Here is a 22,003-nt window from a genome sequence, read left to right as displayed (position 1 = left end):
ACTTAGTAAGAACGTTTGCAATTTGGTGGAGGAAAAATATCACACCTTGAGGAGCCTTTGTTAGACTTGATCTCTAGCAAAATGAAAGTCCATCCCTAAATGCTTAGACTGTGAATGGAAAATAAGATTCAAGGTGAGATATGTAGTTGATAAATTATCACACTAGATAATAGGATCCAATGTAGAAGGAAAACCAATTTCATGAAGAAGAGATTTGAGCCATATAATTTCCAAGCCACATGTTGCAACTGCCACATACTTGACCTCTGTTAGGGACCAAGCAACTATTTGTTGTTTCTAACAACTCCATGAAATTAAATTAGAGCCGAAGTAAATTACAAACCCAGTGGTACTTTTTTTATCATCTAGATTGTCGCCCAATTGGCATCACAATAACCAACAAGATCAAAATTGCTTACTTTGAATGGAAATACCGGTTCATTAAAGAGAACATGTTGTGAGTAGTAGATTTCGTTATCAAAAGTGTCAAAACAAATATATCCTTTATAAACTTTACTATAAACAAGAAAAACACACTATTTGGAATGAGGAGATAATTTGGTTGTGGTATATGGACACATCTAAGGGTAACAAGCACAACCAAAGATTTTAGGTTCCGCATAATTTGACTTTTCATGGAATAATTTTTGGTATAACGAAAGTTAACCAAGACATTGTGTGGGAAGATGATTTATAGTGTAAACGGTAGTTTCAAAGTCATAGTCCCAGAATTGCATTGGCAAATTAGTATGATTTAAGAGTGCAAGACTAGTTTAAAGGAGCGGAAACATTAAAATTAGAGGATGGGAAAAGTAATTTAAAGTATTTACTAATGCTACAAGCATGACAACAAATACTGATATTATTAACAAAATTACTATTAGAGTGCTGCAAGACGTGTTTAACAGTTGGGATTGAAGCATGCCAGACTAACAAGGCAAAAGAAAAAGGCTTTGTAACCATTAGAAGAAGACAAAAACAACTCTAATGAAAAAGAATATAACCCCTTGTCACTCAAACCTTTGTACAAGATTGCTCGAAATGCCAAATCCTTAATAAAAAAATATTTAAGAAAAAATTCAAGAGAAACACAGTTAGTATGAGTAAATGCATTTACGAAAACTAAATTTTGACAAGCTGATGAAATATAAAGAACATCTTGAAAAGAATTGGGCTTGGAATTAAGAGAGAATGTATTGGAACCAATATGAGTGATTAGAAGTGTTTTACTACTACTAATAACAAGTTTTTTTAGTCTAGTATTCTTAGAATGAATGGCTAGGTTTTCCATGTCATTGGTCAAGTGATGAGTGGCATCGGAATCAACAACCCATGGTTTAAAGGCAGTGGAAGACGTGGCGAGGTTGCTGCGAGGTCGAGCTGTAGTTTTAAAATGTATTAGAAGCATGGGTATCTTGTATGCATAGGGAAGGACACCGTTTTGAAACATGTTCAACACCATCACAATTATAGCACATGAGCGAAAAATCATGGTAAGCACTACCACTTGAAAACTAATTGGAAAAATTGAATAGGCATACTAGATGAGGATCGACCTTTATAAACTTGTCCATATAAGATTTTCCTATTGCATCCATGACCTCTGTCTCTATTATTGGACTGATAAGAAGTGTATTGAGCCGAAGGAATAATGATGTTGGATTGCATAGTCTTTCACCAATTAAGATTTTTCACTTAGTAACAAACTTGAAAGATTGTCGAAGGACACAACAATAAGATGCAACTCAACACTGCGAACAAATACATGATATGTTGGTCCAAGGCCTGATAATCTCGCATTAACAAAGTCTTTGTCATCTACTGAATGATTGAGGGCATGTAATTGATTGAAAAAAGTTTTAGCCCATTGCATATACTTTAGAATAGGATCATTGTCTTAGCGAAGATTATTCACTCGAATCTTCAATTGTGACACCTATGTTCTAGAGCCAAATGCATATGTTTGTGTAAGTTTTTCTAAAGCCTCCCTTGCTAAGGAAATGCCAACAACCTAAGGTAGAACTATTTCAGAGAGAAAGAGCTAATTATCCAGTTTAAAACAAGTTGATCTTGGTTGAATCATGATGTGTAGGCGAGGTTGACTACTGTCAATATGGTGAGCGAAGTGATATCTATGAACAAAGGCAAGAGTTAAGTCTACCATAACAGGTAATTAGATAAGGTTAGGTTTAATGGTAAAAGGTGAACTATATTCAAAAGAGGAGCAAAAGGTGTGAAAGAATAATATTTGCACTTCAAGACATATCTTATTCACATTAAATTTTGAAATATATAGTACACACAAGAGTTATATATGGCTGGATGTGATACAGTATAATAAACGGTCAAAGGTATGAGTTGTATGTAATATAGTATTTTTCTGCATTAGTTGTGCATATCAAATCAGTGGTGAAATGTATGGCATGTGCAACAAGAACCTTGTATACATAGTATATATGGGTTTTTAAATAAGTGAAATGACCTTAAAGAGAATTTTATATACAAGTCTAATCTTTTCTACAAAGGTTAAAATCCTCGATTCAAACTCAATTAATTTGAACCAAATTCAATCAAATAACTTAGACTGAATTCGACCTTATTTATAAACCTAATCTAACTAGTATGGATAATAATACAAAGTCCACTTCTATTAACTCTATTTTGTAAACCCCTTCTAGCTAGTAATGATTCATAATTTTATAATAATTAATAAATAATCAAAATATATAAATCAAAATATTAATAAACCCTAATGCTAGTGTCCAAATTTATCATATAGAGTGTAATAAACCAAATTTTACTATTTCTAAATGTCAAGGAAATTTGTTTTCTACCTCAAACCTAAATCGGTCAACTTTAAATTTGAATTAAATGTTTGTGGAGTCATAGTCTCTTTACACATACATTTTGGTTAATATTAAAGTTTTATTTCTTGATAGTCTTTACAAAACCTTAAACCCTAAATTGTGTGTCAACTCTGAGGTAAGATAGGGCATGCCATCTTATAGTGTTATCACACGTTTGATATCACTTTCTTAGGTAACCCATATATTACCCCAAGGTAGCATTCTATTGCTAATATTGTTCCAAGCACAACATACTTGCTTACATACTCTCTTACAACCAAATAACCTTCACTGAATACATAAAATCACTCTTCATAGTATAACCAACCTAATCCACAAGGCTTTGTCTCACAACAAACATATCACCACAGTTAGCAAAACACCATTTACATTCCCTGAGTAAACACAACACTATCTACTACCAGTACTAAATGCACTCTCGAAGGCTACTATCGAAATAGGAATTGCCAAGATATCGGTCGCTAATCATGAAAGTACTTTATACTTATATTGATTATCCCTCCACCAATGAAGTGTATTAAAGTCACTTGAGTTGATATCATCAGGTATCTCAACACCACATTCTTCAAAATACGTTTCTAACTCAGACTTCACAGTTTGTTCTGAATATGTTCTTTCTTTATGATCCTTCAAGTGCAACCAACTAAATCCAGACCCATATTGTTTATTTTGAGAATATTGAGAACAACATGATTTGCCTACAAAATTCGTAATATAAGTTAGGAACTTAGGATATGTTATAAAGTTTCAATTAAAAACTATGATTTAAGGTACCTGATGTACTTAATGGTGGTTGTTGAGTTCTTGGTTGAGATTGTGGAAGTGCAAATGTAGTTGATGAATTGTCCGATGGCATCATGTCAACGTATTCATTGTACAACTTCTCTAAAGTTTGTTTGACATTTTCTTTCTCTTTAGAGGCATTTTCTTTCCCATATAGAATGGGAAATGCCAAAGTAATCATAAGGAATTTTATCCTTAAATAATCACAAATCAAAATAATAGTTAGAGACATTTTCGTTGTATACATATATATTATAATAAACACAATCAAGTATAAGTTCATCACCGAGGATTCATAATGCTAGCAATTGCCATCATAAAATTCACCTTGCCCTAGTACTTGTTAAATTTTTCAGACATCTTAGTCATCATCATTGATATAGCATGATCTTCATCGAATTCCTGCTCTTGAAGGATCTCTTTTGTTCTAAACACTTTCATAAAATATCTATTTGCAATTGTATACTGCGATCCAGAAATTAATTTGGTTATAATATAAAAAATTGTTAAAAACTCGCAAACAACCTCTAATCTCTCCCACTCTTCCCTGGTTGGACAATTAGTTTGATTCAACAAACATAAAACAAGGAAAAATCTCTCTAAACTATAGTGTTGTAGTTAGCATTTTGTATGTATTATTCCAACGAGTAGGACAATCCGAAACTAACTTCCTCTCTTTTATTCCACATTGCATAGCAATTTTTGCAAAAATTTTTTGTCTAGCCTTGCTAGCTCTTATGAACTTCACACTCTTATAAATATTGTCTATGACGGGTTTTATCATAGCCACCCCATCTTAAACTAACAAATTTACTATATGGGTAGAACACCTAACATGGAAAAGCTTTCCATCACACAATAATGGTCTTTACATTTGAAAATCTTCTTTCAATCTCTTAACACAACTATCATTTGCAGTAGCATTGTCCACTGTGATAGTTTCTACCTAAAAACAAAATTGATTAATATTAACAAAATTATATACAATAAAATTATATAAATAAATAAATATATATATATATACACACACTTATAAAGAGTTTTCAAAGTTGAATTTACCTTATTCTCAATCCCCCAACCCTTTAAACACTCAAAAATAGCTGCTGCAATATCAATTTGACTTTCAAAGATTAGTAGTAACACTGATCCTTCTAGTCTCCTAAAAAATTTTCTTCAACTTCATATGCTCTGCTTGATAAACTCTAATGCAATCAGCTTTTACTTGCTTCCTTCCAACTTTTTCATAAAGAAGTTGAAGAACCCAACAAAAATTAATGAAATCACGATGCTCAATGAAATTAAATGGCAATTCAAATATCATAATCATGTAAGCCAAGGCCTCTCGAACTTGTAACACCAATAATATAATCATTGCATTAGTTAATACAATTTATTTTATAACAATTTCATAGTAAAAATAAAGTAATTAACTAAACTCAAACTTACCTTGGGATGCTCATAATTCAAGCTTGTCTTCATTACAGATGGGGTAGGTAACCCTACCTTTGAAGTCTCAAAGCCCAATATGGTTTGTCCCTCCATGACTAAATTCATCTCCATTGCTTTCTTCCTATCAACACATTGCCCCATATGCCTTGTCAAATGGGTAATAGCCCTAGTCTTTTGCAATTTCAACTTTCTCTTGCAATACTTGCATACTGCAAATGTAAAATCTCCAATAGTACCAAACATCTCTTCTAGAAAACACTCCTAAACAATTGATGTTTTCCTCCTCTTATTAGATGGAATAACAAAAGGTCGTGCTTTTGTCGGTTCTTTTGAATGTACTCTTGTTTCATCTTCCTCAGCCTTATCTGAAGCATCAAAATCTTCTATTGTAGTCATATCAACATCCACATCATTTATTCCAACCCCTTGAGTAGGTATAGGTGCTTCAATTTGCACCGGCTTTCCTTTCATAGATATATGCATAGAAAGAGCTATCATGCTAGTTGTAGATGCTTGCAATGAAGATCAACTTGCTTCAAATAGGTCTACTCTTCTTGATGTCATACTTTATGTCACAATTAAAATTAGACAGTTAGTTGTTAATGTAATTAAAAGCATGAAACAATAACAAATTTGAACTTGACTTTTGAGCCCAAATCAAAAATGGAAAAAAGAGTTTTAGTTAAGAGATTTTTAATTTATAATCATAATTGTTACAGCATTATTTCTAAGTAAATATTAATATCTTTTATTGAGGTCATTCTTATGATGCTGGACATTATTCAATGATATTGGATAATGTATTTAGTATTCACAGATAAAAATGATCTATAAACTTTAACATGAATGCCTTATAATAAAAATTCATTAATCAAACACCAAAATTTTCCAGGTTCAAAGGATAAACTAGACTAGAATAAAAGATATAAAATAGCTCTGGCAATAGCAGATGGTCTAACGTATCTTCATGAGGGTTGCAACAAGCAGATTATTCACAGAGACATCAAGCAAAAAATATTCTACCTATAGAGGACTTTGAACCTCAGGTATGTTTCAAGTTTTACCACTGAGAATGATCAAACAGTAAAACTTCTATTATTGGCGAAATTTTTGAATTTTTGTAGTTTTTTTTGTGAAAATAATTTCTTAATATGGAAAGTATAATGGAAAACTTTGTGAACTTATAAAATGTAAACATTTCCATAATACATTTAAGCCTTGCTAGCATAATTTATAGCCATTAAATTTATTCTTATCTCTGTTTCTATAAATATATGACAAGTCCGTAAATGCTTTTACTTTCATTCCTTTGTATCTAACTGCCATTTTTCTAAGAATCCTTTATTATAAGGATATTTTTTAATTGTTTTTAGAATGCCTTGAAGCATTTAATTTATATTAGGCATCTCTTTTTGAGTTACCAAAAACACAGTAGAGTTCAAAAAAAAAAACCTATAAATGTGTAGTAATTTAGCATAGCAATTAAGTTAAGAAAATGGAATTAGATTCATTTATTTATTGTTATATTTTCAATCATGTGCCAGATTCTATTGATTTTAGCTTTATTTAATCTCTCAGGATCTAAAGATGGCTGACTAGTAGCGCTGGACATTGTATTTAGTATTCCCTAATAAAAATGATCTCCAAACTTGAACATGAATGCCTTATAATAAAATTAGGGTTTACTCAATTCTACCAACAAATAAACAAATTCAAGTAAACAGAATAACAAACAAAACAACAAACCTGTTAATTATTATGTCCTTGTGTTATTATCCAAGAACGGTTGAAGTTGTCATCATCAAATGCGAAAGCTGAAAGTAGAGATGATTCGTGACTGGAGAACTAACGAAGTGTTTGACCTTCCAAGCTAGATAGAGTCGATTGGATTCTAAAGTCGACAGTCTGATGGAGATGTAGATTGATGAGGTTTTGTGAAGCTTAAAGAAGAAAGAATTCCAGAAGCTCTAAAACAATAAGACATGTGCTTGAAGAAGACTGACAAGTTTTGAGATTTTTTTATTGCTGGCTACTCACTAACTTTGACTAAATTTTATTGATAAAAAATTATTAAAAGTAGATTCACTTCTTTCTCAACAAAAAATTTGACAGAAAATTTTAATAAAGCCAAGAAACGTCAACGTTTTTGGGTGAGTTAATTCGGCTCGTGAGCTTATCCGAGTTGCTCGGTTTTGGGCTCGGCCTCAAGCTCGAGCTCATTTATTTGTCAATGAGCAGCTCAAATTCGAGCTTAAGCTCATTCATGTGTGGCTCGTTTAGAGCTCGTTCAAGTTGATTTTAAGCTCAAGCTCGAGCAAGCTCAATTCGAATCCAGGCCTAATTGTTGTTTTGTTGAGGACAAGGATATCAGGATTATGCTACTAGAAATGACACTTAAAAATGGGTTATATCAATTGTAGTTAGTAAATTTTCAAATTAATGATGTATCTTATTTGTTTTTTGACAAAACTAAGAATTTTACTGTCAACAAAGCATATGAAAATTTGGTTTTGAATCATGATAAAATTGTTGAATTACATACAAGTTATTTTACAAGTTAATAAAATTGATATTATGTTTGGCATAAAAGATTGAGTCATCAATGGGAGAAAACTATGAAATATGTTTTAAAACTTTGAATCTTAATTTTTATTTGTTTGATCTCATCTTCTATGAGAATTGTGACTTTGGGAAACACAAGTATAGTCCTTTTCTTGTTTCTAACACTAGAGTATCAAAATTCTTAGAATTAGTTCATAGTAATTTGTGGGGACCAACTTCCATAATATCTAGAGAGGGATTTAAATATTATTTGCACTTTCTAGATGTTTATACCAAGTTTATCTGACTATTTCCCTTGAGAAATAAAGTTGAGGTAGTGTATATTTTTAGACAGTTTCATAAGTTTGTAAGGAAGCAACTTAAACAAAAACTTAAAACCATACAAATTGATTGAGAAGGTGAGTATAGAACACTTGTTCCATATTTTTAAGATAATGGGATCAATTTTGGACTTTCATGTCCACATACTTACTAACATAATGAATACAAATATAGGCATAACGTAGAGTTGGGACTAGTGTTATTATCTCAAGCTAGTATGCCTTTAGGTTGTTGGTGGGAGTTTTTCCAAACTACTATTTTTCTAATAAATAGAATGCCAACTCTTGTCTTAGGAAATAACAATCCGTATCAATTGTTGTTTCATAAATCCCCTCACTATTCATTCCAAAATGTGTTTGGTTTTGTTTGCACCTTTTCCTTCACTCGTACAGTAAACACAAATTTGATTATCATACTAAAAATGTGTCTTTTTAGGTTATAGCTTAATTCACAAAGGGTACAAATGTCTAAGTAAGTTTAGGGGAGTTTAAATTTCAGTATCAGGAAAGTTTAATAAGACAGATTTCCATTTTCAAACATATAAAGATTTTCTTAACCTTTTCAAATCCATTTCTACATAGGTAAATTCTTTTTCAGCATTTACTTTTGCATGCCATCGTGTTAAGTGATCTTGTTCTTGAAGTTAGTTTTGGTTCTATAGCTTAGACAAACTCAAACATTAGACACCCCTTAAATGTTAATCCTGGCCATGTAAGTCCTTTACCACACTCAAACACTACACCATTTGTTTCAAATTTCATCCTTAAATCCACAAACCTTTCGCCCTTGCCAAACATTTTCCCTTCTTCTCAACACAATCCTAAAAAATGTCCAAGTTATCCATTGCGTTGTCTTGTCTACAACTAAAGCTAAGCATATAATTACAATTGAAACAAGTAAAGAGATGCTTTGGAATTGGTTGGGTTTGAATCAAGATGAGTATGTGGTTGATTATGATAGTCAAAGTGCTTTGGATTTGAGCAAGAATGTTACATACCATAGTCGCACCAAACATATTGATGTGAGATACCATTGGATTTGTGAAATAGTGAACAATTGAGAGATTTTATTGAAAAAGTTCACACTAAAAAAAATCTAGTTGACATGTTGACTAAAGTAGTGACCTAAGATAAACACCAATTCTACACTAAAACGACGAGACAAAGCTCCAAGTGATGTTGAGGAGCTAACACATTATTAAATAATAATAATAAATTTGCATTGATGCCCTCATTATAATGATATGTAAATATGTCTCTTTTAGGTTTTTTATGGTGACATTGAGACGAAGTAAGATAACATATTAGAGATTTTGTTTTTCTTGCCTATGTAGATCAAAGATAGAAAATGTTAAATTTTTCCTTGGTCTTTAATTCATCATTGGGTATTGTCAAGATCACTAGAGTTTATTTCAAAAATTATTTGAAGTTTTATTTTTCTTGTATTGATCCATAATCACAGAGTATTGTGGAATTTTGGCTAGGGAAATAATTTGGGTATGCATTTCTTGATTGTTGATGTCAAGTTCATAAAAACTTGAGAATGATTCTACCTGTTTTTCTTGAACAGTAGATTTTATTCAAAATTTGGCCTGTGATTTTTTCCCCTTCACAGTGCAAAGTTTTCCACATAAATCCTATTTCTTGTTTGTGGTTGATTTGTTTTATTTCCTGCATGCAATTGATATTTTCTATGATTAATTGACTTAATTAATTTGTACAATCAGATATAAGGTTTGTGGCCCCAAAACAAAAGATAGTATTTGAAGTTATTATACATGTGAAACAAATATTAGCGTCATGTTTTTTATCATTCAAGTGCTTTATTCTTACTAAATTCAGATAATAATTACATGTCACCCTCGGAAAAACAGTTGCTGCATTATAAAATATTAAAAGCTTAACTTGTTAGCTAGTAAGAGAGAGGAGTAAAATGAATTTTGAAACAATTATGTTTATATAATTTTATAGTTCAAGGAAGATAATGTTATGTAGTTTATGTGTTTAGAGTATAGGAGTATTAGAGTTAATGGAAGAGTTGTGTGATTGAAGTTAAAAAGTAAGGAGTTGTAGTTAAGGGAAAATTATTGTTGCTCTATATATTAGATGGTGAAAAGTGAGTCGTTGATTGTTGGTTTTCCAGTGCAAATCAAAACATTGCATATTTGATTTAAGGAAAGATGTGAAAACCAACCCTCAAAATAGTGTGTTTTTTGTTTAAGTAAAACAGTGCGATTCAGGGATTATTCGTGTGATATTATTTTGATGAATAAAGGCACTGAAAAATGAACAGAAGAAATGGAAAGTGAGTCGATTGTCTAGGCAATTGTTTCATTATCTTCAACTCACTAAGAAGTAGAGATAAATATCTTACCTCAAGGGTGAATGGAGAAATCATTATCAAGAGGGATGTTTACCAATAAGAAATGAGAATGATAGTTCTTGTGTAATTTTTCTAGAAATCTAATAGAAGTTCAAAGGTATCTTTTTGTAATGTCTTTTGTCCTCGCATGTAAACAATTTTCACATTTTTATTTTGTTTGTCAAAGTTCAAGTCAATTTAGATTAAATCAATTATTAAATTATTTTCAAATGAAACTTAAGTCTCAACTCATCAATTTTGAATTGATCTAAAACTCATTCTTTTGAGTTCAAACTATTCTTAAACTAGGTATTATTCTAACTTAGATCAAATTCAATACGGAGGGAACTGGGGTCAACAAGGTGAATTGACCCTCCTTGACTTAAAAAAAAACCAAAAATTTGTATATATTTACAATAATGCCATGACATTATATATTCAATTTTAATATTTTATTGAATAAAATCCATTTTTTTCTTCACACACTCACAACATTATCAACTCATTATTTTTTCACCTTTTCTTCTCTTTTGTCCATTTGAGTTTTCTCTCCTATCCTTTGCTTAATCCTTCCTTTGTTCGCTCGTTCATCAAATTATCAACTTTTCTTCAAGCTTCATCTTTATTTCATATCATTATCAACTCTTCTCCAACCTCTATCTTTATTTCATATCATTAATCACTCTTAGGATATTATTTTCAGGTATCAATTTCATCCATGTTATTATTTTGATTATTTGATTATTTAAATTAGAGTTTAGGTTATATTGGGTTGCTAAAGTTTTGTTTGAATTTGAGTTAGTATTCCATTTTGACTAAGTTTTATTATGTCATCTTAATTTGATTTATTTTCCCCTCTTATTAATTTCAACTAAGTTATGTAATTTTAATCTTATTTAGTATCCAATTAATTTACTGCTTCATGCTTATTCTTTTCATTATTATATGTTCAATAATGAGCCATAAATGTTTGCATAAGTAGTTAGTTTTTGATGAGTTGGTGGTCCCTTCAATTCATTATACATTCAAATGCAAATTGAAAAATTTGAACATAGTACAATAATATTGGCCAAAGGACTATTTCCCATCCAAGTTTTAATGTAAAGACAAATATCTATCCACAAGGTTTCAAAAACCTAAACACCTACTCATAGGCAAACATTTGTTAGAATGTTCTGATATAGGCAAGGGTAAAATCATTATTTTATCTTTCATATCAAAAAATATATAATTAATCTCATTTCCCCCCAAGTTTTGACAAGTAACATTTTACCCCAATCTCAAACTTTGAAAAAGTGATACTTCACCCCCACAAACCATTGGTTTTCTTCTCTCCGACAACGGTAACTGCATGGTGATGAAGATGACTACCATTCTCCTCCTTTCTCTCTTTGCCATGGTCAACGATGTCCCAAGACAAACAAAGATCAGTCGACGATGAAAATCAAAGAAGAAGAGGACTGGACCAATTCTCAAATCCATCAAATTGACTCCAGAGAAAGCTTTAGTAGTGCGATTCATCTTTATTTGAAGCCCAATCGATAAAAACAAAGCTAGTGTTGGAGAATTGAGGCTTCATCATGCTGATGCTTTTGTAATTAGAAAATTAAAGCTTCATCTTTGATTTTCATCATCGACTGATCTACATCTATTGTGAGACATTGTTAGTCATAACAGAGAGAGAAGGGAGGAGAATGGTCTTGTCTTCATTGTTGTGTGGTCATCGTTGCCAAAGAGAAGAAAACTAAGGGTTTGTTGGAGTGAAGTGTCACTTTTTCAAAGTTTGAAGTTAAGATGAAATGTTACTTTTCAAAACTTGGGGGGGAATGAGATTAATTATATAATTTTTAATATAAAAGGTAAAATAATGGTTTTACTCTTACTTCTAACAGAAAATTCTAACAAATGTTAACCCATGGGTGAGTGTTTGAGTTTTTAAAACTTTGTAAGTGTGTATTTGTCTTTACATTAAAACTTGGGTGGGAAATAGTCCTTTGGCCAATAATATTCACTATTCCTTTTTCCAAATTTACATGAATAAGCACCTAAATTGCTATAATTAATGGATTGTTTATGAAGTTCGTTCGATTGTTTGGTTTGTTTTGGGAGTGATTATTTTGAAGAAGACTTGTTTATTGTTTCTTAATTGTTTGTAAGGTGTTTAAAGAAAGACTTGTATGAATTTGTGGTAGTTTTGTGCTTAAAGTGTTTGTGTTTTTGTTCGTGTGAATTTCAATTTAATTTGAGTTTTATTTTATTGTTTCATTAGGACAAATAAATTTTTTGTTTTATTTATAATATGTTTTTATTGCATTTTCATAATCAAGTTATAATATATTATTATTTTGAAATAGTAAGGAAAGATTTTTCAGAAAAAAGTCAACAATGATCTCATTGTCTAAACAAAAGGATAATTTTGATGATTCAAATAAAAAAGTAGATGTCAATTTGTAAGATCATCCTATAGATCCAGGTTTATGACCACGAATTTCAGATTATGATCCTCTTATTCGAGATCAAATAAGAAGATTATATGTGAAAAGAGGTTCTTATCAACCTAAAGATCACTAGTTTCTTTTTAGAGATTTTGGCAGATTTTCAAGGCAATTTGTTGTTTCATCTTTTTAAGCCAGACATTGGCGATAAAGAAGGTGGTGATCACTTGGTTGGCCAAAGGATTTCAAATTGAAAAAAAAAGAAGAAGGAAAAATTGAATGTTCACTTTGGAAGTGCTAATATTTCTCATAACTAAGCTCGAAGAATGTGTGAATTATTATTGAATCAGTAACAACATATTCAGACATTTTTTAAATGATGAACTGAGTATCGAACTAGTTTAAATGCTATAGTTGATTGTGTTTGTTTTCTTCTAAAACAAGCACTAGCATTTTATGATCATGATAAATCCGACAATTCAAACAATTAGGAGAATTTTCTTGAGCTTCAACAATTTCTTACCAATCATAATGAAGATGTCTGTGTTGTTGCTTTCAAGAATTATCTTGATAATCTCAAACAATTTAAAAAGTCATTCTAAGTGCTATCTTTAGAGATTTAGGAGATTATTTATTCTCTATATTGATTGATGAATCTCAAGATAACTCTACAAAGAAACAAATGACTATTGTCTTATGTTATGTTAACAAGAATGAGCTTCTTATGGAGCTTTTTCTAGGTGTTGAACATGTTACCAGTACTATAGCTCTCTCATTCAAGACAACACTTAACAATTTTTTTCCTAGGCAAGAGAATTTTTCTAAAGTTTGAGGACAAAGTTATGATAGAGCTAGTAATATGCAAGAGAATTCAATGGTTTAAAGACATTAGTCTTGAAGCATAGTAGATGTGCTTATTATATTCATTGTTTTGCCCATCAACTCTAGTTGGCTTTTGTAGCTTTAGCAAAGAACCAAGATGATGTTAATGATCTTTTTAATATCGTAGCAATTATAATTAATATTATTGGTGCTTTATCAAAACCTTGTGATATTTTTAGACATAAGCAAGCTTATAAAGTTGTTGAAGCCTTTTTCTAATGGTGAACTTTCAAATGGAAGAGGTCTTAATCAAAAGACAAATTTGAAACGTGTTGATAATACTCGTTGGGGCTTGCATTATGGTTCATTAATAAGCATAACTTTGTTATTTTCATATGTTATCAATGTTCTTAAAACTGTGGCAAAAGATGGGACAAATTTTGAGCAAAGATTCTAAGCAAAAAAATATACTGAAATTGATGCAATCATTTTACTTTGTGTTTAGTCTATTTATGATGAAGGATATACTTGGCTTTACAAATGAACTTTTTCAAACAGCACAAAGAAAAGACCAAGATATTGTAAATGCTATGAATTTAATTGAAGCATGGAACTAAGTTTTACAAGTAATAAGAGATAGTAGATGGGAGACTTTACTTAACAAAGTCTATTCTTTTTGTGTTAATCATGACATTAATGTTCCAAATATGGATGACAAATTTTTTATCCAAGAGCAATTGCAACACAAGATTCAAGGTATCACAAATGCTAATAATTATCGCATTGATTTATTTTATACAGTCATAAATACATAACTTCAAGAGTTGAATTGTTTTAATAAAGTAAAAATGAAGTTGTTTATTTGTTTGACATGTTTATGTCTAAATGAAAATTGGGTTGCTTTTAATAATAAAAAATTAATGTGTCTTACTAAATTTTATTTTGAAGATTTTTTTGACTTATAACACATTGCACTTGATTCTCAATTTGATGTTTACATTTTGAATATACACTCTAATGTCAAATTTATGGGACTGAAGATCTTGCAAGAGTGATGGTTGAAACTAAGAAGGATAAAGTGTTTTTATTAGTTTTTTTTGTTAATGAAATTAGCATTGATTTTACCGGTTGTCACTGCTAGTGTAAAAAGAATTTTTTCAGCAATGAAATTTATGAAAAATCATTTGCAAAATAAAATAAATGATCAATAGTTGAATGATAGTTTAGTTGTATATACAGAAAAAGATATGTTTGATACTACTAATAATAAAGACATTATACAATATTTTCAAAAGATGAAATCACATAAAAAAAAATTATAAATGTATTAGTTCATGAATATTTTATTAATACAAATGTTTGTGTTTGTTTTAATTTAAAACATATTTATATTATTATAATATTGACCCCACTAAGATTTATTTTTGGGTTCGTCACACAATAGTCAATATTATTATTAATGAAAGTTATAGACAAAATCACAAATTTCCTATTAGTATGATTGACATATAATAAAACTATGTATACTTATAATAAGTAATAATTTGAGTATTAATTATGACATGTCATCGTGATTAAGTATTCATTATAAGACTAATCACATGGTAGTACATCTTCATTAAGATTCAAATTACTATTTATTACAAATACACACTGCATTGCTCAATGACACAATAATTATGTGACATCTAAATTTAAGAATAAAACTATACGAATAAACAAATTATACATATTTTTGTGTACAAATTGAGGTAGCACTTTGTGACTGAGTAATATGATTGTTTTTTTCTCTTACTTCACAATCATCTAATCAGATGCAAACACATTTGGGTATATCCAAAAGCTTGTATAATTTATTTGTATATGTAATATTAATCCTAAATTTAAAAAAATGTTTATATAAATAGTCTCTTTATATCATTTTAATGTAATGATAAAATTTTCTAATAATACAATAACATTTGAATAATGTTAAATTCTATCTTTCATTCAATTTGTCATCAAAATTAAAATTTATATTCAGTAATTACAACCATGATAAATGATTTTAAAAATTAAAATTTAATTTATCAAAAAACTATGCATATACATTATTGATACATAATTTAAATATATAGATAACGTGTCATTATAGAGTTAGATTGTTTTTTAATTAAAAATAAAATAATATTCATTCATATAATAACACATTATTTGTATATCTAAATTGTGTATATAAAATATATACACATAACATTGTTCTTAACTTATTAGGTGATATCACCGTATTAATAAATAAGATATTGAGACAATCTTATATACAAGAAATACTTATATAAGATGTTTCTTTAATACAAATTTCAATTATTAATAAGTCTTCAATTTTAAAAAATTCATAAAAATACCCATATTGAACAATTGAAATTTAACTAATCAATTTATTATCCACTAATATTTAATTTACCAATGTATCCTCTAATAATTATAATTTATTATTTTCCCTTTTTCTAAAAAAAATAATTTTTCTTATTTAATCATTTTTTCTTTTGTCATGTTCAATTCTTTACCATTAATTGTCGGTTATCATTTTTCTCCTTTCTTCATTCACCAACATTTAACACCACCATTAACCATCTTTTTCTCCTCTTGTTATCTTCACCACTAATTATTAGTCATCCTCTCTCTCCTCTCGTCATCTTCACTAGCAACACCACTTTCAGCCATACTTCTCCTATAGAAATCTTCACCACCAACAAGAGTAGTCATCCTTCTCCTTCATTCATTTTTACCATTGATCATCCTTCTGCTTCTATCTTCTTCACCACCACTTTTTCACTTTTCAATTTTCTAGGACAATCTGACAATAACCTTTGATTTATATTTACTTGAATAGAAGAATCAGCTAGATCAAAATTTATTGAAAATAAATGAGTGGGAGAAAAAGGAAGAGGAAATCAAAGGTAGAACCAAAATTTTCGCTAAGGGGGGCCCTCCACTCTCTATCATTGTTCACTAATCAACATATATTTTACCTTAGAGTAACACTCAATCTAATATTAAATCTATAAAAAAAATGATGAATATATTAAACCCAAAATATCAAAATATATCTAAGAAATTAATAACTAGTTACACCGAAGTTAAGAACAAAAAGAGGGATTTGCATTATTCAATTTCAATAGAAAATATAAATGTCAATTCTCATATCTCAATTAGGGATGGCAACAGGGAGGGGCGGGGAGGGGATATCAATCCTCGTCCCCGGCCTATCTCCATTACGGGGATAACAAAGAATCTTCGTCCCGTCCCCGTGAAGGAAAATCCCCTCCTCGTCCCCGCGGGGAAAAATCCCCTCCCCATACCCGTAAATATAAAATTTTAATTTCTTCCTATATTTTAATAAATCATATTTTTTCAAAATATCACTTGCTAAAAGAGCTACAAAATATTCATTGTTATTTTAGTTCAAATACAAAGTTTTCATAAAATTTAACAATATGCAATAATCAATCTCTTCATTAGTAGCTCTTCATATTGATATCATCATTAATTCTTCATGTTGATGCAAAGCAGCATTTTAAAAATTAACCTGCAATAATCAATTTTAAAAGCAAAATTAATTTAAAAGCAACTTTCATAGGAAATACTAACGAATTTGTAATTAAAAATATTAAACTAATTAAAATATACTAGAAATTATTATATTAGATTTAGGGGGTGGGGTGGGGAGGGGAGGGGCAGGGATATATGTATCCTCGTCCCCTACCCGTCCTTGATTGCGGAGATTTTTTTCATCTCCATCCCCATCCCCATCCCCACCCTTTCCCCGTTTTTATCTGGGAATCTCCTCTCTGTTAGGGTCGAGACCCCTAAAGTTGGGCATAAATTGCCATCTCTAATCTCAATTGCAGCAATCAAGTTTCCTTGAATCCCTCACTATCAAAATTTAATTTACCGGAGAGACAACAAAATGCAAAATTTAGTAACTCCCAGGTCACATCTCTATTTGACCTCTTTAATTTTTACAAAATCTCAAGAAATTAACAAGCCTAACCCAGACAAAAAAACAATCAGATGTAAATATTTTAGGGTAGCATTTGTGCTATAACAAATGCTGAGTTTGAGTGTGTTAGAACTTTAAACTGCAGCTCATGGTGTTTCATTGAGCTACACCTTAACAAAAAGTCCATAGACAATTATATTATTCACAGTTATTCATATCCTCATTCATCATTATATTAAGTGCCAAATCAATATGCCAAGAACCACGTGCTCCTTTCAATAAGCTGTCCAGTTGCACTCTTATTAAGGTTCATGTATATTCGTTCACAGCAAGAAAAAACATCCAATACAAAAGCATTCCATTCACAAAATCCTATTAATAATAAAGGACAATCAACCGGTGAAATTTCATCAGAATTCATAGGTACAAAAACTACAATTATGGCCAACATTTCCTCATTAATTCCAAAAACACTGAACCGTTCAAGATGCTCCAACATAAAATTGTTATATAAAAATTAAAAAAAAATTATTTGGAAGCTGTAACTAGGAACAATAGAGCAGCCACTTATCAAATGAGTAATGAGGGAGACTTAGTGAAGAATGGGATTGCAAATTGGGCCTAAGAATTCTTGGAAGCGACAGAATTGGAAGAATGGGATTTGGTGAATGGGTTAGGGTTTGGAAATTGAGTTTTTGGGCTTGCTTATGCTTTGAAAAAGAAAAACTTAGTTAAAAGGGTGGCCTAATGAAACACATAAGGGTCGGTCTTCATTAAAATTTTCAAAAAAAAATTGGAGTTAAGGGTGGACCTAGGCCTTTCCTAAGATGGGATAATGGATAAAAATAAGTGAAAGAAAGAAACTTAAAAAGAGATCAATATTTATTTAAAAAAATTGAGTAGGAGAAAAAACAAAAAGAGAAAGAATGATATTTAGTAAAAAGAAATGAATAAGAGAAAAATGAGAAAAGAGATAGCAACAAGAAAAAAAGTTGGATAAAAAGAAAAATAAGTAAAAGATTGACATTTATTAAAAAATTGAGGAGAAGAAGATGCAGAAACAGTAATAGGAAAATAAAATAATGAAGAAGAATAAATAAGTAAATGTGACAAATAAGAGAAAATTATGTATTCTAGAATTGCTTGGGCGGCCTATTCCTGTAGTATGTCTCAAGATTGACACTCTTTTTCTTTACAACTACTTTACTGTTAATTAAGTCTGCTCGCTTTTATTTGTATTTTCAAAATTTAGTTATTATGAAATTAATAATTCTTCTCTTAAACTCTATCTGAGAAGAAATCTTAATCTCCTCATTGATGCTTGCAAGCTTGGCTAGGTTTTGTTTGACTTTGTCTTATTGTACAGTCCTCTTTTAAAAAGACGTGCTTAAGTTGTTCTCAAATTTCCTCTATTGAGGGTTTGTTGTTCCCTTTTTATATACCTTTAAAAAAAGAGAAAATTATGTATTTTAAAAAGGCAAATGGTCACAATTTCAAAGATAAAAATCTAAATAGAATTTTAGATGTCACTGTTTAATATTTTCAACTAGTTATTGTTGAAAATATATACAGAGATAATCATCCAACAATTTAAAACCAGTTATTGTTGAAATTTCGTCGTCTTTACAATTTAATGTTGGTTGGATTAAGAGCATGCAGAAAAGGCTGAACGAACCGTACACATATAATTGCCAACATTATTCAATATTTGTCATACGTAGAAGGGGAAAACAGCAAACATTGGATATTATCTAAGGTTGCTGCAGATGTGAAAACAAATTAATATTAGCCTCATGTTTTTGATCATTCAAATGCTATATCCTTACTAAATTCAAACGTTAATTACGTATCAACATTGGAAATCTGAGTCTTGTACTGCCACTACATAATTTTGCTGGAATATCATTGATCTTACAACGCCATGCAGAGTTGTATGAATAATTTTGCTGGACTATAGCACAATGCTTCAAAGTTATTCTTATTGATGTATGGTGACACATATTCTCATTAATACTTGGAAACTCATATAATAAAAAAACAACTTTATTTATTTATTAGATTTCAACAAGATAGCAAGCACTAGCGTGCGTTTAATTTTACAGCCATTAAAACATTACAATAATTTAATAATTTGGATACTCAATTAAATATTTATATAATCTGTTGTCATACGATTGAATAATAATATTAACTTAAATATATAATTGAATTCTTCAATCTTGAGTGCACGTGATTTTATGGATATTCATATTATACCTGGAATAATTAATATTAAACTAGTGTGGAAGAACTGGAATGCTTTGTTCATTCCTGAAGAAGTTATCAGGATCAACCTTAGTCTTAATCTTCACCAACCGCTCGAAATTACCCTTGAAATACTTGATTCCATAAACTCTTCCTTCCAAGTAGCTCCCATTTCCATTGTGATTGATCCCCAAATCAATATCTCTATAATTCAGAAACGCCTGCCTCGGATTCTTGGACACAAATGGAGTCATGTGATTATAAAGCTCTCGAATCAACCCCAAATAAAAGTTTGCCGCCTCAGTCCCCGATTCATTCCAGTCCACTAAGTACTGAATCTTCCATAAGTTTCCAGCTCTATGCGGAAATGGCGTCGCCGTCGCGGCAATCTCCTCCATTCGACCCCCGTAAGGATTGAATGTCAGCATTGGCGTCTCTAGTTCAATCATTTTCTTCCATATTCCTTCCAGGCCGTCTTTAGGAATCGGCTTCCTCACATAATCCGACTTTCTCTTCAGGAAACTAAGCGACGGCGCACGATTTAGTAAAACGTTTGTCGATGTTCCGGAGGGAAAACCTCCCCAGAAAACAACTGATTCAAGCCAGCTCGATTGGACGCAGTCAGACTGAGTTAACCCCAGTTGAGAAAAGCTCTTGTCCATGATTGAAAGAAGTTTCTCAGAGCCACCGAGATAAAAACCCCAGAAGTTCCCCCTCACAGTCTTATTAACCACGTCTAATGTGAGTCGGACGAAGAGCTCTTCAGGAAGTTTGTACGCGACATGTTGCCACTGATCCACAATCTCAGTTAGATTGTGTGATTCTAAAGTTCTTCTAACCAGAAACGAGGTCACTGTTTCTGGAACTGGAACAAGATTGATTTTATAAGCAATAATGGCTCCGAAACTGGCTCCTCCTCCTCCTCTGATAGCCCAAAAGAGATCTTCCCCCATGGATTTTCTATCCAGAAGCCTCCCATTAGCATCAACAAGCCTTGCATCGACGATATTATCGACAGTGAGCCCGTATTTTCTCATCATGTTGCCATATCCTCCGCCGCTCATGTGTCCACCAACACCCACTGTGGGACAAACCCCGGCCGGGAAGCCATGAGTTTTACTTTTCTCCGCAATTTTATAATAAACTTCTCCAAGAATCGCCCCCGCCTGAACCCAGGAAGTGTTGTTTTCAATGTCAACATCAACGGCGCGAAGATTAAACATGTCAAGGACGAAGAAAGGGACTTGGGAGACATAAGATAAGCCCTCGTAGTCATGGCCGCCGCTTCTGATTTTCATCTGGAGGCCATGTTTCCGGGCGCAAATAACCGCAACCTGGACGTGGGATTCATGCAATGCAGTGATGATAAGGAAAGGTTTGGGAGTTGAAGTTGAATTGAAACGGAGATTCCGGATGTAGGATTGCAATACGGAGGAAAAGGAGGTATTTTGTGGGATGAAAATGGCGGGGGAGATTGGATGGGAAGGCTGAGAATGGTTGAAAAGACAATGGAGGAAGTTTTCATGGACAGAATCAGAAGTTGCTCGCCATGAAAAAGATGAAAATAGAATGAGAACTATCGAAAACAATGAAAGTTTCGGAGTATTTGTAAAATTTTTCATTGTGGATTCTGCATGTGTGTTGTATTCATGGGGTTCTTGTCTTGTATATATAGGCAGCGTACGGTTCATGTATTGCTTTTCTTTTGGTTTGACTGTGAATAAATCTTATTAGCACATTCACGTTATATATTAAAAAATTAAAAAATTAATTATAATTTTAATAATTATTTATTAATTTTTTAAAATAAAATTAGTATAAAAATATATTTATTTTGAGTTAACAAAACAATTAATATAAGAATATTTCAAATAATTATATTTTTAGTATTATTTTATTATATCCAATTAAATATAATAATTATTTATATTATTAATTTTTATTATATATAATAATAATTTATACATTAATCTTCTAGTATGGTAATCTTTCATTTTTGTAAAAAAATATTATTCAAACCAAATATATCCTAGAGTTATGAGAAATGCTGTGTTAGAGTTGGCAAATTTGACACAAGATGTTACTCTAATATGACACAATAAAAAAAAAAATTAGGTTAGGGTTTTCATTTTTTTTACACAAAAAATAGCTCAAATCAGGTTAGGGTTGACTCTGAA

General features: G+C 30.9%; 1 protein-coding gene across 1 annotated transcript; it reads right to left on the bottom strand.

Annotated features, from left to right (window-relative positions):
- Nucleotides 1–19,756: 19,756 nt before the first annotated feature.
- LOC123227368 (berberine bridge enzyme-like 8) lies at nt 19,757–21,452 on the bottom strand. The gene has a single exon (XM_044652141.1). The coding sequence runs from the start codon at nt 21,446–21,448 to the stop codon at nt 19,859–19,861; it is 1,590 nt and encodes a 529-aa protein (XP_044508076.1). The 5' UTR covers nt 21,449–21,452; the 3' UTR covers nt 19,757–19,858.
- Nucleotides 21,453–22,003: the final 551 nt, after the last annotated feature.

This window comes from Mangifera indica, chromosome 10 (genome assembly GCF_011075055.1).
Source record: "Mangifera indica cultivar Alphonso chromosome 10, CATAS_Mindica_2.1, whole genome shotgun sequence".
Taxonomy (NCBI): domain Eukaryota; kingdom Viridiplantae; phylum Streptophyta; class Magnoliopsida; order Sapindales; family Anacardiaceae; genus Mangifera; species Mangifera indica.
This window is presented reverse-complemented; position numbering and strand designations above follow the sequence as displayed.